At 41.3% G+C, this 16,346-nt stretch overlaps 1 protein-coding gene across 1 annotated transcript; it reads right to left on the bottom strand.

The window, feature by feature from the left end:
- Positions 1 to 830: 830 nt before the first annotated feature.
- LOC144630670 (uncharacterized) lies at positions 831 to 15,521 on the bottom strand. The gene is made up of 17 exons (XM_078489036.1): positions 14,354 to 15,521; positions 13,037 to 13,391; positions 12,084 to 12,183; positions 10,817 to 11,334; positions 9,889 to 10,092; positions 9,626 to 9,694; positions 8,892 to 8,964; positions 8,591 to 8,736; positions 8,110 to 8,233; positions 7,488 to 7,641; positions 6,606 to 6,727; positions 5,546 to 5,673; positions 4,934 to 5,059; positions 3,659 to 3,855; positions 3,175 to 3,358; positions 2,310 to 2,398; positions 831 to 1,769 (listed from the first exon to the last, which is right to left on the bottom strand). The coding sequence occupies exons 1-17, from the start codon at positions 15,451 to 15,453 to the stop codon at positions 836 to 838; spliced, it is 4,623 nt and encodes a 1,540-aa protein (XP_078345162.1). The 5' UTR covers positions 15,454 to 15,521; the 3' UTR covers positions 831 to 835.
- Positions 15,522 to 16,346: the final 825 nt, after the last annotated feature.

Here is a 16,346-nt window from a genome sequence, read left to right as displayed (position 1 = left end):
TCGCTTTATATGATCCATAAGAGCTCTGTTGCTAAATTAACTAGAAGTGATTATGCATAATAAATGCAAAAACATTATAAATGCAACCATGTGAAAACGTCTTTATTCATAATTACTTGTCATGTAAGCCGTCGACCTATGGTCTTAAAAAAGTAGAGCTATCGTTACCGCTCTTTTTCCTTGGTTTGATTTGAAGAGAAATTGTGATATCACATTAAATCGCCAGTTTACATCAATCTTTCCGTTCAGAAAATTTGCTACGTTATATTCGTGTTCGTTGTTCGCGTTGTGCTAACCAGTGCCATAATTGAAATGTCCTTTATGTCAGAATTCGACAGAATGTCACGATGTTTCATAATACGCAACTATTTCAGTAGTATAAACGAATCAGTTATCTTTAAAATCGACATCAAGTTTTTAGCAGATTCGTTATCTTCACAACAAAATAGCCGCGGTGTCTTAAAAGACATTTCAAGACACCGATCGTTAATACCCAGTTCTCAAAACGGCAGATTCTTGCACTGTGATGTTGTTGTTGTTGTTGTTTTGGCGGTCTCGCTCTACAGCTTTTATTGTGGAGTAAGATAGGTAAGAGGTTATTTCTATCACTAGAGTTTTTCCTCAATGTCATTTGGGAGTCGCCACATAACAAACTTAAATACCTCAACATGTTCTTGGCAATGCACCATTTGCCGAGTGCGAGGGCTGCATCCCTCATTTAATGAAATTGTATTTTATATTTGCTTTCCCTGTGACGCTTTAACAAAGGTTGCAATACAGCTCTTCCGGAAACACTTGTAATTTAATGCAGAACAAGAATGACTTTGTGCTCCAATTACACATCCAGAATATCAGTGCCGATATCTAGCTGTAATGACACTCTCTTTACTGGTCTTCCTTTGTCCTTCTTTTTAACTTGTTGGGAAGAATTGTCTTCACGCAAACTCGCACCTTCTACATTACTAGTCGCTTGCTGTTGCTCTTTGGTTTTATCATGCCCGTCCTCCTTTTCCCCTGCAGTACCTGCTTGTGACACGTCTCCCTTTACAGATGCTATACCAGAAACACTTATGCTTTCCCTTCCATAATCGCTTCTTCCATCAAGAAAGTCTTTAACATCATCTTCCTTAAACACGCTCCCTTCATCTTCCACCGACTCTTCCACCCCTGGTCGGAAGAGCTCCTTCCTACAGTCCTCTTGCAAGCGTCCATTGCGCTTCAACACAAATTCTTGCTTCATGGCGTCATTGGCCGCCGAGGCAGCCATGGTGCTTCTACGCGGAACGGCCGCCTTCTCCTTGGCTCTCCTTCGCAGGGATTGTGAGTGCTTGATCGTGTATCGCCTGGCTATGCTCTGCACCTGAGACATGCGCTTGTCAAAGTCAATCTTCCGCTCCTCCATGTGTTGTCGAGTACTTTTCCACAGAACCTTCCCTGAGACGCTGGCCATTCGTTTCCGGCGAATAGCTGCCTGAAGGTTCTGTTGGATCTCCCCATCTATGGCTTGTTCGGTGTTAAAGACGCTATCCGTTGTGCTTGTACGCCGCCTTGGAGCCGGAAGCTTAACAGAATGAAAGCCTTGGTTAACGCTTATCAGCCCCAGCCTGGATTTTGCGGACCTACGGTTGCGGGAGAATGGTTTCACGGGATAGATATCTGGCGTCTCCAATTGGATCTCCTCCATATCTTCTTTAGAGGGAGTTTTATCACTTGTTTGAACCAAAACTTCCAGCCTGTCCTCTTCAGATTCAGCTGAAAATGCTGGGGGACTAAGATTAATATGAAAAAAAAAATTAGTTTTTTCCCCTTGATTTCCGATCGAGTTGGAATTTAAAATTAAGAAGTGTTGGTTTTTTGTGGAGTGAGGAAAACCGGACAACCCGGAGAAAAACCAGCAGCAAGGACGAGAACTGTCCACAAACTAAACCCGCATATGACGGCGGGTCCGGGAATCGAGCCCGGGCCATTTTGGTGGGAGGCGAGTGCTTAACCACTGCGACATGCTTGCTCCTCAATGCATCCCTAATGGGGATGAGTAATGATGGCGAAAATGGAAATGGATAATGATGGAAACATGAAGCTAAGGTTTAAGTTTGCCAAGGATAAGTTTAAAAAAAGAATGAAAATGTAATTATTTAAAAATCAAGGACAAATCAGAGGTATTGCTTTACAAGTGACCAAATTGGTGATGAAGTGGAGCTGTTCGGTTCTACTTTGAACAGAAACGAGGATTTGAAGTGGTTATGTGTTACTCTCTATACTTAATTTGCGGTAACAATTACAATTAATTATGATACTTTAAAACTTACGTTTTAGTAAAGCAACGCAAGGTGAAGTACTTTGCTTCTAAAAATAGCCAAGAGAGCAGCAAAGATATCACTGTCATCCCCAACATGATCTGAAATAAACGACTGATGTGAGTATAAACACAACAACAACTGAAACAAAGACACATAAATATATCAGACTACACTGATCTATCCGCCTTAATGCAAGACCTCGATGCAGAAGCTTTTACATCCAATATCGTGCGTGAACATGGCAACAAAATACACAATTTCGCGAGGCCCCAAGCTATTTAACATAGCCCTCGCATTTTAACCCTCTCTTAAGCCAAATAAAAACGATGGCTTCTTCGTACAGAAGGTAGAAATTCAGGTCCTGTCCAAGCGTTGATTGGTTATGGCGCGTTGCGAGGATTTTATCAACATTTGCAAATATTGTAAATACTGTGGCTGTTCTAGATTTTCTGGCTGTCGTGGACTTTACGGTTAAAGCGATTCTGTGGAAGCGTTTTGCCTATCGTTTGCACTAATGCATTCGACAAGTGCAGAGTGTTCCCCGTCCACACTCGGATAAGATAGGGCTCTGTTTTTTAACGTCTTCACTCCAACTCTGTTTTAAAATGTATGTGCTTTCGGTAAAAACGATGAGCGTTTTCCACCACATTAGTGTGGACAATGCGTGTAAACGGATCTACAAAAATGCATTAGTGTGGACAGGGCCTCAGTGATCTTTCAAACGGGTAACAGTTTAGCACGTGAAGTTAGATTTAACTCAGATTTTACTATTATTTAACTACCTGATTTAACTCAGGCTAGTTTGAGACGATTTCCCATCGTAACTGTTCATCAGCCCCCTTCATCTGCCCATTGGCTTCCATGCATTACTTACCACCAGATGCTCGTAAGTATTGACTGAATCCAATCCAAATCTAGCCAGCACAGCATTCCCATCTGTGCTGATACAGTTCAATGTGGACTCGTATTCACATTTTAGCCGGACATTCAGTAACAAGACTTTTGTGATAGCTGAGTAGCCATAGAATTGTGGATTGATGTAGAATAACAAATTATACCTGAAAAGGAAGAAAACATATAAGTGGATGCTGGGGCACGTGTCCCAAAATCTAGTGTTTTACATAGTACAGGAAATTCCCCAGAACCTAAATTTCTAGAAGTCTTCCACAGTCTCATTAATAGGCTGCGATTCATCGAAAAACTCTTGCAACCCTCTACCTTTTTCAGACACCAGAGTTGTTCATAACACCAGCTAATCTTTCCTAATTTCATAATCTTTTTCAACTTTTACCTCCCTATGACATTTTTATTAATTTTGTAACTCTGTACACACACGTACACAAAAAACTAAAACTTACACAACAGGCATTTGAGGCCTGGGCACTAGAAAGCCTCCCGCAAAGCCTCCAATAGCGGACACCATTGGACAAATACGATGAGCGATTCCCGGATGAGCACAAATCACCATCATGTAGACTGCAATCCAAGTTTGGTTTAAAACCAATGAAATGATTGTCACAAGCACGAACTTCCACAAATCATATGACGTCATCACCTAAAGAAGAAGTTGAAACAATTGGCAAACTAGAAAGACGTATTCATTACGTCACAAGCGTGGGGTAAAGAAAACGTCTGAGTACACGAAGGAATCAAAGTACCCATCGCCTTCCAAACATCGGGCTGTGTCACGCAATTTTAAGCATTTTCAGCACTGATCAACTGGTCATAGAATTAACTGAAATATGACAATAACGGCTTAAAACTGTAGAAGAACTCAAAATAAACACAGGTCCAAAAAGGGGCATGGATGGGCAAAATTCGAGAAGATTAAAACGGATTGCGTTCGGGTAAATTTGAAAAACGTCGGGCCGACTTTTTTCAAGTTTATCTCAATTTGAATAAAAGTGTCATTTACAATGCTCGAAAATCCTCCTTGTTTGTTATTTGGCCGTGATTTTGCCAATAAAAGACTTTTGCTCTGCCAATTTGAAGTTAAGAGCTCTTGAATAACGAAAAGAAATAAAATTACCTAAAATACCGTGACCTAGCTGCTATAAGGTGAGCAAGGCCATTAACTACATGTAGGTTCCAGACATTATCTAGCTCCAGGAGGGTAATGTAGTTATCATAATAAAACGGTTTTCGGTGGTTATTAGTCTTGTCATGTCCTAATAGAACCATTACAACCTACATCATACGATACGAAAGACGTGTTGGTAAATATAAAATAGTTTTCGGTGGTTATTTGTCTTTAGCTAATATAAACCACACAAACAGCACCAAATGATTGGAAAGAAGTGGTGGTTAAAATGAAACAGTTTTCACTGAGTAATTGTATTTGCTTACACTTAGCCATGACAGGGGCCCATTAATAATGGGCTCCTGGCCATAAGCAAACTTGTGGTTTTTTGTGGGTGTGCAAAAGAGTTTGGTTGGATAAAAATTGAAATATGCCAAGGATCAAATGATAGCAAAGTTGCAGTGATTAAAATAAAACAGGATTACCACGGTTATGTTATGCTAATAAAGGTAAAGATAAATAACCACCGTTTAACCGGCATTCTTTCTTATCACGTGGTCCTGTTTGTGGGTTTTTATCAGCTCAGGGTAGATAACCAACGTGACAAGCATACCATGAAATAAGACATAGCTGAACATAATATCACAGGTAAGACGCACACTGCAGTCGTTCGTACAAATGTTTGGATGACATTCTCGTAAGATCTGCCACAACCATCTTGGCGTTCAAGGTGAAATATCTAGAAGAATGTAACATCAGTTACAAATAGACGTTACACTACAGTCAATTATATAAACCAATAAAACTCTACTCGAATAGGAAAATTAAGCTTTAGATACTTAACTCTGTTGTTGTTGCTGTTTGTTCTGTGTTTGCTTTTGTCAAGTTTTGTTTTGGTTTTGGTGGTTCTCGTCGTATTTTACAAACATTTCTTCATTTTCTCAAACTTTTTTTTATTTCATCACGATAAAACTTAGGAAATCAGAACCGCGGTGCGGCTTTGGATATGCGTATCTATTTAGCATAGGCTTTTACGATTTTATTACTCCGTAGCTTTAGTTTCGTTTGAGAAGATGTATCAAACACACAAGAGGGTGTTCATCACAATTCCAAACACCTCAAGGTTCCTCAAAAATACTCTGCTGCGCGTCATATTTTCAACTCTCTTCTTGTTGTTTGAAAATGTGACGAAACACTCTCTCGTCGACTTAATATAAAAACTTACATTCAAAGCTTTATTGAGGTGCGCCATTAATACAGAGCTAAGAAACAAAGGACTTGCGCAGCAGTACACACAATATGCTGACATCAGCAGAACCCCATCTTTGTCCTCTGCTTGCCAGTAAACGGTTCCTAAATACGGGCAAAACAGCTTAAATATTTCAAGAAAAATGAAACTTATCATTGTCATTTTCAGGGCTGTAGCTCATTTATTACAGAAGATAAGCATAAATCAGAAAAATAACGATGTGTGACACTAGCATAACCAAGCCGTTTAAACATGACGTGACACTATGGTGACCCTTAAGGACGTTCGCGCGAAAATCTTCCAACATTGCAATTTTTCTTAAATTTTCACCACTGTTAGTTTACAAGTTACTTATGTCAGAAATGTAAAAAAAATTGGGGGTCACCGAATTCGTTTTCGAGATATGATATCTGAAAGATGGCGCTTTTTTGGGTAAATTTGATTTCGTCACTCGATATGATATCTGCGGCTTCTGGCAACAAAATATTTTAAATGAATTGATGCATGCCACCTTCCTTTGTTCCAATTTATTTGAGTGGGTCTATTGAACAAATATATTTAACTTTTTAAGTCCCTTAGAGTAAACTTTGTCTTTAACAATTGGATTTGCAAACGTTCAAAACAGAAAAATGCTGCAAAATTTGACTGATTCGATCGCGCGCGGGAAGAGAAAATGAAAAAATAATAAACTTCTAACATTCGAATTTTGCTCATTTTTTGTCAATCGGTAGAGATTTATCCCAAAAGGTTATTTATCCCGAAAAAAATGGGGGTCACCGACCGTTTGAGAGAGGAAACTGCAAGCGAAGTTAACGAAACGGCTACCCACCCTATATATGTGTTTGGAAAGTTTTCTCAGCGCGCGCGCTCATGCATGACGTGGCGTGACGTTGCGACATGAATTACGTGCGCTGTAAGGATGCGCATAAACAATGATTAGCGCGAACGTCCTTAAACATGGTGTGACACAGCTGTTAAGCAAGGCGTGACAATAACGTGACGTAGGTGTGACACTAGCGTGACCAGTCCGACTTACCTACTATAAGTCCAAAGGTAAAAAATATCAAAGGGAAATACAAGATTTGCCCAAGTGTTTGTTTCTCAGTAGCTCTGCTCTCCAACACAAAGATTCTGTTGAACGAACCAGCTCCATCCACGCTGTTATTAACAACAAACAGGGAAAGTTATAAAGTGAAAAATAAAATCAGGCATTTGCTGTGCAAGTTGGCAAGAATATGGCCTCCTTTCGAAGATCCAGCGCGTAGGAAATCACGTAGAAGTGAAATTTACCGCTATTCATTTAACTGTGGATTAGGCATGGTAATATGGGCAACATTATCTTCCAAATTGTCGTGCAAAATTGTTGCATTGCAACTTAAAAAATTGTTGCACGTATTAAGACCCGTTTACACAGGAGATTTTTGTCGCGCAACTCAATGCAAGGTTCGAACAGTTTCGAAACCCTGCGATATCGCGATTTAACACGCTTGCAAACTCGCGTCGATTTCATGGCGATTTTATCGCCGCGATATCACAGGAGACTTGATACAACTTCGGCGCAATTGCATTGAGCTGTGCGACAAAAATTGCATGTGTAAACGGGCCTTTACCACCCGTGTTACAAGTTGCGGCAATTTGTTAGCGCAAGATATTGTCTCAACGAGAAAAACGGGTAGTAATGCGTGTGACCGTGGCAAAGCTTTTCAGAATTTGTCTAGTTTGTTATTTCCATTTTGTAGCTATTCGATTTGCCAACTAGACAGTTACACAACATTTCCTTTTTGTGGGCGGGAGGGGGGTAAGGTGATTAAAGTACACAATCATTGCTTAGGAATTTACTTTGCGGCTATAGAAAACGAGCGCGGGATATCTACTTTTATGCAAATCTATTTTTCTTACAGTTGATAGCTACACTTACATTCTCCTCATTCTTTCCATGGTAACGGTTTTACTGGCGCTTTCCTGTGACGTCTGGATAGCTTCCTGGACTGCCTGTGGTTCACCACTTGCTTGGTAATAATCCAGAATAGCGCGGCGAGCTTGACTACAGTTTAGCAAATCCATGATGGTGTCTACATTATTAAAGTAAAAAAACAACAACAATGAATCATCGTTGCAATATTTTTCGAAGAAAACCGTGTCTTTTTGACCAAGAATCGTATCTCCCAGATTTGACTGAGTCCGCGGTTATGGGCAGCGGTAACGTCAAGCATATAAGTCACCTTTTGATGACGGCAACTTGAAGTTGAAATCGCTGAATTTCGCTATCTTTTATAGTAAATTTAAAAACTTTTTCTGAAGAAAAATAGCCCACGAGCAGGCTCTCTATTCGGGGCAACGAGAATTGAACTCCTCGAGCGCCGAAGGCGCGATCCCACGAGTGACGAAGGCGCGGCGGGCTCGCTTCGCTCGCTGACTCGCACCTTCGGCACTCGCGGGACGCGCCTTCGGCGCTCGAAGAGCTCAATTCACCTTGCCCCCGAATAGAGAGCCTGCTCGCAGGCTAGAAGAAAAATAGCTTGCAAGAAAATTCTACGTACCTGCGGGATTTTTGGCGTCAATTCGCGGTGCTTCTTCACTCAGCTGATATTCTTCAGAAGTTGCACGAGCGTAAGCTTTGATGAATATTTCTGGCGCCATGGAGGGCTCTCCGTAGTACGCTACCTGCAAATATTATAAAAAAGCAGCAAACAAACAATAAAATGGCTGACCGACCGACCGACCGACCGACTGACTGACAGCGACCGCTCGATCAAGATTCTAACTCGCTATTTATTGGGCCACAGCGCTCCATGTAAAGTCTATGAACCGAAGAAATTCAGATCGCTTGCGATTACTCCGACAGTTCCCGAAGATAACCGAAATTCACCTAAAATTTATGTTCAAGCCGGTGCAATTGCCTAGACACATCAAAATATCACTTCATCACTGGCTTCAATTCAAATTTGAAATGAAAAAGTTCGGGCTACGGCTAGAGAGCCTCAGAAACAGTTTTATACTTAAACCAACTGGCTACATTACCTGACCATCACACAAGAAAAGAATCTTGTGAAAAAGATGGAAGATTTCCAGTCTCGGCTGGTGAATGGTGAGAATAACAAGTCTGCCTGACTCAGCTACAAGATTCAGATGATTTAACAGCTCAAGGGATGATGACGCGTCCAGACCTGAATTCAAAATGAGACTGAGAATTACAGTGAAAACAATAATAAAACGCGTTAAAAAACTTCACATAGCAAAAACTTGTGACATTGTTTCTTTATAGTCGACAACCTTGTGCTTCATTCATGTTCTCTCTGCAATGGAGAGAGAACAAACATACCTGAAGTTGGTTCATCGAGGAATAGAACAGATGGCATGTTAATCAGCTGAAGGGCGACACACAGGCGACGTTTCTACAACAAATGATATTACTTTAAGTGAGAATCAGTGTAGATCAATTCTAATAAGGGACAAGCCTAAACCTAATGCAGGACTTCATTTCCTGCACGAGAAATGCGGCCTGCACAAAGATCGTCAGAAGTAAGAGAAATGTCTGTTTATTGACATTGACCTCTACGAGAAAAGGTTTCTTACGTCTTGGCTTAGTCACTTCTTCGAGGCACATTACCATTGTAGACCTTATTGGATAGAAGCTTGCACTTGATGAAGGAAGTTTTGACTCCACTACAGCGGTTTTCACTTGAGTGTCGAAAGTAAATTGCGTTTGCTTTGGTTTTGCATTACTACGCTTAGTGATTGGCTTAAAAATCTCGCGCCACTTTCTCAGCCAATCAAGAGTAAAACCAAAACCAATCGTGACTCGCTCGCGCACAATTTCCCGCGCTTCGTGCCAGCTACATGTATTTGCTTCGAGTTTTGATTGGTTCACTGGATTGTCTGTGTCCTTTGTGATTGGCCAGAGTAATTACTTTGGTTTTGGTTTTAAGACACTCAATTGAAAACCGCTCTATTCTTGCAAAGACGGTGGTAGTTGATTTTGGCTTGAAGTTTGGTTTATGTTATTTATTCAGTCGCGCGAGTGATATCAACCGAACCGTTAATTTGACAACTTACTTGTCCTCCACTTAAACCCAGGCCCGTTGATCCTCCAATCACCGTGTCGGCCATTTGCGTCAGACCAGTCTGGTACCGAGAAAAACAAGATCCGTTACAAGCAATAAAGATAAAGCAGCTAAAGCAGTCGGTCGGTCGGTCAGATCAGAGGAACAAACATGCTCAACTAACACAAACTCCCATGAAAAATCCTAAATGTCGCAACTGGTAAGAAGAAAACGGTTACTCAATTTTGTTTTGGACTAAAAACAAAATACTTTTACCTCAGCAATAATTTGTTCAACGCGCTCGTATTTCTCTGCGGCGCTCGTCTCCTTGGGAAGCCTCATATGTGCAGCGAAGAAGAGATTCTGTCGGACAGTAAGTTCTTCATAGTAAGGTACAGCGAGCTGTAATACATAACCAATCTTACGAGAGTACCAGTCTTGTACTCGACCCAGGCCAACTCCGTTGATGTACACTTGCCCCTGAAATACACGAAGAATAGATTGGTTTGTCAGGAATGCTACAGTTTATTTAGAAACAAAATTGTATACCTTTTAACCAAGCGCGGCGAGGGCCTTTGTGAGAGAATATCGTAATAAATACGTAATTTTGCCCAGCAAATGTCTTTATGTGGGAGGCGCGGCGACCTAATGGTTAGTGTGCTGGACTCCGGATCGAACTTGTCCGAGTTCGAGCCCTGGCCGGGGAACTGCATTGTGTTCTTTGGGCAAGACACTTTACTCTCAAAGTGCTTCTCTCCACCCATGTGTATAAATGGGTACCAGCGAATTTATTGCTGGGGGTAACCCTGCGATGGTCTAGCATCCCATTCAAGGAGGAGTAGAAATACTGCTAGTCGCATAATTCTACGGAAACTGAGAAAAGTTCTGGCCTGTTAGGCCACTAGGCTCGAACGCAGATTTTGTCTTTTTTTTATACCAATGTATTTATAAATACATGGTTCGTACACGTGATTTTCTCCATTCTGAGGGCCTCCTTGGGAGGGGGGGGGGGGCATGTTCCCTTGTTCCCGACAAAATTTTCCCTGTGTTCCCGTGTTCCCTGTTCCCTAAAATACGCTTTTGTTCCAGCTTTATTTTATTTTGTTTCCGTGTTCCAAAAACGTTAATGGCCATGTTCCCTTCTTCCCTGAAACCCCTGGTGGAGCTCAGTTCTGTAGTTTACCATCCAGGCTCTGATACCAACCTTGAAGTCCCCGTGCCGCCGTCTTCCCGTTAACAAATCAAGTAGCGTCGTTTTTCCACAACCTGATGGCCCCATGATCGCAACCAACTCGCCCGTGTTGAAGTACGCCGACACACCTTTAAGAATTTGCTTTTTGGAACCACCATCCTTCTCATTCGTTGAATCAGTTGCATCCATGGAGACTGGCGCGGGGCAACTCACTGACCTCTCTCTGTTACCATGGTTACTGTGTAAGAGCGCCATATCACTTCCGGCAAGTGACCCCCATGTAGAATGGCCGTCCATACTTGCTATAGCGGAGTCCGTTTGTTGTTCTTGGGGAGTTCCAGTTGAATCCGTATCCCTGCTAGTGCCATTTGTCAACCTGCGAGGTAAACTCCAGACGCCATCCGCTTCATCGTCTTTATTTTCTTCATCTTCTTGTAGATCACTGCCAGAGTCCTCCTCGGTGATTGAATCTCGCAATGTCAGTGATGTTTTACTGTCTCTGTCCCTGCTGCTTTCCTCCGATCCGGGATCTAGCAAAGAAAACAAGACGTCACCGTTTCGAGCTTGTGCCAGGTTCTCGGTCAGTGGGGCGCGAGACAAAGCGGGCGAGCGAAGGCGCGCGAAGGGAAAAAGGGGGAACCTGGAACAGGCTCAATCTCTTCGCGGAAAGTTTTACCGCCTGGCCAAGCGGAATCACACTGAGTAGACGCAGTGGGATCAAATTTCAACGCAGTTGATGCAAGTTTTTTAACGCTTGGCCACGCAACGCAAGTCAACGTAAGTTGATCACACGTCATTCGTTTGCACTTTGGTAACATTTTGCCGCCATGAAATGGAGTTTGATTTTTGCAACTTGCATGAACTTGGCCAGTAAATTAGCCTGCATTGCAGACGGACGTGTCACAAAATCCTCGATATACCGGCGGTTTAGACTGTCGTCTGCGACGCAGGCTACGAGGAAATGCAGTGTGCGAGTCTAAATTGTCAACAAACCCAAGTCTGTTAGCAAGTTTAACTTGCGACCACTTGCAACTACTTGTGCCTCTGTTAGATCATGCAGGATTTCACGCCATGTCAAACCATATACGCGTTTTTTTTCCTTTTTTTGTGGCCAACCAGGAGCAAAACTTCAGACTCATGAAACGCGATTGTATGATTACGAAGAAGAAAACAGTGGTAATGCCTTTGAATTCTCTTAACCTATGTGAACTACAAATATATATGCACGTTCGTAAAAAAGAATGTACAGTTTCGGAAAGTAAACTTTAATAAATCTCACCATTGTCAGTTTTCTTCTTTTTCCTCTTTATCACATCTACTGTGTAAGTCAAGGACAGGCAAGCAATGCTGACAGCTTCATCAGACTTACACAGTGGAAGCTACAAAACAAGTCACAAATAATACAAGTATGCATGAGTAAATGTAGTAGACAGGCCTGATAAGTCAGGGAGGGGAGGGAGCGTGCCTATCCATCGCGCGAATTTCGTTTATGAAATGTGTCATGTTGCAGTTTCGAAAGGTCCGCGTGCTGCTGTCAGAATTTCGTCCAACGACTTTCATACCGTGAGTAAATCAAATACTATACAGAGCAAGAGATTTTCAGGCATCATAATAAGGCACTTAAAAATGTTTATTTAATGTCATTTCTTGCCAATAAACGTTTCTTAGCTGACATGTTTTTATCAGGCATTTCAATACTGCAGTTAAAAGTGCTTTTATTTCTCGACCGAATAAAAAGGACGCATTTTTACTTAAGTACACAGAGCAGAAGTTTTCTCGGACATTTTGTGCCAATTCTCGACCGAAAAACATTTCTCCACTAACAAAAATTTTCGCAACTGATGAAAGTTTCTTGAACGATTAAAAAATTCACCACCGGTTAAAAATCTTATGAAGTGTGACCACGACAGGCCGTAATTCTTCTACTGGTGGCCTGCTGTTTCAAGTACCCATCGTCAATTCTTCGTTCAAAGGTAGATTGCATCTCGCTAATTATAAGTAGAAATAATGACATCTGGGCTTAATTGCCGCAAAATTGGACACATTACAGCCGACAGACAAGTCACAAGATTGAAATCTGAAGGGAACTATTCGCAGAAAATTAATGAGAAAGGACGTTACTTTTCAATTTACAGTTGAGAATGGGCTGGAAGGTGGGGCACATTTAAAAGGGTGCGGTACAATTAAGGGTTCCCTGAATCTAACTATCTGTTACCAGTAACATTTTAATACCTCTTTTCTTGCCTGAGAAGTTTCACTGTCATTCAAATATTTTTTCTGTCTTCTCATCAAGTAACGGTAATATAACACAAAGCTTGCTTTTAATCCAAAGCAAATTAGTGTGATCACTAGCGACAGTGCAATGATGACCCCCTTAACAACGTCGCGCCAGACCTCGCCTGCATCCACGAAAACCAGTTTGTCAGGGCAGGTTGGATTACAGTGAGCACCAATACAACTGTCAATCAACTTGATGGAACTCGTGTTGCCCAACTTGACCCATTCAGATAAGAAATCTCGAATACTGGTGCTAGTATCACCCTGTGTGATTTTTGTTGATATCCAGGTTCCACTCTTTACTTGATGACTAATGAAAAGAACGAGTGATAAGCTACATTACAATGATAGTCGCATACTACTTTTTTTTTTGGGGGGGGGGGGGACAGGGGGGTCTGAACCTCCAGCTTCCCGTACATTTTTCTTCCGCTTCACAGCCCTTTCTATAGTGGTTAGCTCCTCTTTGTCCCATTTCTTTTGCAAAATATAAAAAAATGTTGCAAAAAATTTTCGATTTCTTCTGGTTCCCGCCACCTTCTCCTGCCTCCTGACCATTTTCTCCCGAGCTCCTGCCCCCCCCCCCCCCCCCACTTTTTTTGCTTCAAATCTGACACTTTCAAGTCCTCTCTTATGCATATTGGGGACAGGAGGTTTACTTAAATGAAATGAAGGATAGAAGTTAAATATTTTACAATGGAGAATGCTTTCAAGTATATTTTGTCTTTTTGCCCAATGCTCTACAGACAAAACGTTGTGATGCATATTTTTTACTATCACCCTGAAAATTGGGGTCTCAAAGTGAGATGAGTTGAGGACCCAAAGCATGAATACAGACTTGTGTAATAATGAATTTTGTGAATTGTTGTTGTTATGATTTCTTTTATAGTGGGTTATTTACTTTACTTACTTATTATTTTATTCTTCTCCTCGTACAAAACTTTGTACAGTTCTCCCCACTCTCCACAGTTCATCAAAGTCACCTGATAAGGAGGGTCTGAATGAAGGGTCTTGAGGGGGTGGGGGGTATAAATCCCATTTCCCATCCCAAGTTTTGCTCAATCCAATTTCCCAGCCTATGTTTTGCCAAAATCCAAAGACCATTCTCATTTTCGAGCTTGTGATTTCCAATCCCAGTACCAGTGACCCAAATCCCATTTCCCCAGTGAAAAAATAGAAAAATAAATCCCAGTTCCCATTTTACCCCTTGAGGTCTCTGGATGGAATCTCGGTCAGACCTTCAAGACCTTCATCTTTGCACATCAATTATCTTACCTAAACTTTCCATTGTCTCGAGTAACCTCTATCAGAGGACTTAAAATGCCATCTTCGTCCCACAAACTTGACGTGCTGAAATAAGTGTGTTGGAAACAAGCCGGAACGAAAAAACTTGCGTGACTCTTGTCAGAAATTTCCATCGATTCGTTCATCGCTCCACCATACATGCTAACAACGGATAAAAAATCGGCTACATGATCTTCTGCTGTTTTCCCTTCATTTTCTAGTCTTTTAAGCACGTCTGCAAACATGTAAATATCGTACAGGCTAAAAACAAAGGCTGTTTGTATTTGAGGAGGAACGTAACCGCGCGAAATCAAACATGACGCAGAAAGACAACATGAATATCCAAGCGACATGTCCACACAAGCAGGCGAAGAAATATTCGCTAATTCGCCAAATTCTGGTTTAACTCTGGACTTAAATCCATCTTGGAAATTTATAAACCATGCTGAATCAATAATAAATCGAATTCTGGCTTTCAAACGTTGCTTAGTAAAGCTGTGAGATGCAATCATTTTTGCATGGTTCAGAATTCCAACACCTCCTGCGCTGCTTCCCGAAACTACAATCTCTTCCGCCAAAGACAGATCGTATTTCTTAAATAAGTCCTCGAAAACTGAACGAAAAATTGTCTGACCTCTAAAGCTGAAGTTATCCACGGATGGATCATTCTTAAAATCAAACGACACGTTCTCGCTTGCCTTTGTCTTTGATCCGAGCCATAAATCACTGCTGCAATACGGTACAAGAACATGATTGTAATCGAAGAATGTTGGATTTTCGCTTTCTACGGAAGACAAAATATCTCTGCCGATTACTTTATCAGGGAGTAATCTTGAAGTCATTAACACTGTTGAATTCTTGTTCAAATATCGTTTGTTGCAGTCCGCCTTCGACGTACAAAGTCCTCCACTCTCGAAGAAAATAATCCACTTTCTACTTGACCGTCTTCCGATAAAAACCACAGCGCGTGAATTGTCGTTGCAAATGGCCATCGGATCGCTCAAGTTATACTTTTGCAACACATCCAAGGCGACCACGTCTTGAAAAAGTTGAAGGAGAATGCCTCCAACGAGTAAATGTTTCCAAAACATTGCCGCAAACAGCTGTTTGGAGCGACGAAAAGAACTTGTATTTACGCGCGCGACATCGGAATCTAACACGTCTTAGGTCTTGACAGAAAAGCAAGGAACGTCATACCAAAGATAAATACGGAAGTAATGTCACGTAAGTTCAGTCACGCAATCCAACAAACTGATAGACTCCGCGTGACAGCCAAGTCTTCTTTACGGGTGAAGACAAACAGAACATGATTTAAATGACTTTTATTTTGCAATAAATGCAACTGGTGAAGAATAAATAGGTCTTCTTTTGAGTACCTTTATTCTTAACAAAGCTCAATCTGGAATGGATGGAATTTATAATCAGTTTATATCCATTATTTCCTCTGTTTTTTCTTTTAGCTTAAAATATGTAAGAGGGTTTACTTTGCCCTCGAGGACACGCCGTTTTTCAGACTAAAATCATTTATACTTAAGCTTACATACTTCACTGTCTTTACCGACCGGTTCTACAGTTCTTCAAAGAAAGACATCTTTCCTCGGTATAAAAATGCGCACTACAACTATAAGATACAGAGCGGGTGGAAAATAACGTCTAGGCTTACTTTACCGTGAGTTGTGATTTTGTTACCGTCAGCCCCAATTTCGAGAAAGATCATGTAAAATGTCAGTGATCTGAGCCCCCTCTCCCTCCCTTCCCACCCCGGCCCCACCTTACCATTCTTATAGCACATTTTTGAAATATAACATTGGTATTACATAGTTGAAGATAAAATATCCTGCCCCGAATATAAAATTATGTGAATATTTCTGTCATTTCTGTTGAATCCGCGATAAACTTACATCTAGATCTCGGGAAGATTTTTCACAATGCGTCGGGAAGACGGAAGACTGGTGTCGAGATTGATACGCTTTCTAGTTACCAG

Source organism: Oculina patagonica, chromosome 11 (genome assembly GCF_052425735.1).
Source record: "Oculina patagonica isolate OP01 chromosome 11, crgOcupat, whole genome shotgun sequence".
Lineage (NCBI taxonomy): Eukaryota > Metazoa > Cnidaria > Anthozoa > Scleractinia > Oculinidae > Oculina > Oculina patagonica.
This window is presented reverse-complemented; position numbering and strand designations above follow the sequence as displayed.

What these genes read in the sequence shown, in the direction of transcription:
- LOC144630670 (XM_078489036.1), bottom strand. Translation starts at nt 15,453, where the DNA reads ATGTTTTGGAAACATTTACTCGTTGGAGGCATTCTCCTTCAACTTTTT. An exon ending in CTTCTCAGGCAAGAAAAGAG is followed by an intron (nt 12,184 to 13,036) that starts GTATTAAAATGT and finishes CTTGTTTTGTAG; the next exon opens with CTTCCACTGTGTAAGTCTGA. An exon ending in ATACTTACGAGCATCTGGTG is followed by an intron (nt 2,399 to 3,174) that starts GTAAGTAATGCA and finishes CGTTTATTTCAG; the next exon opens with ATCATGTTGGGGATGACAGT.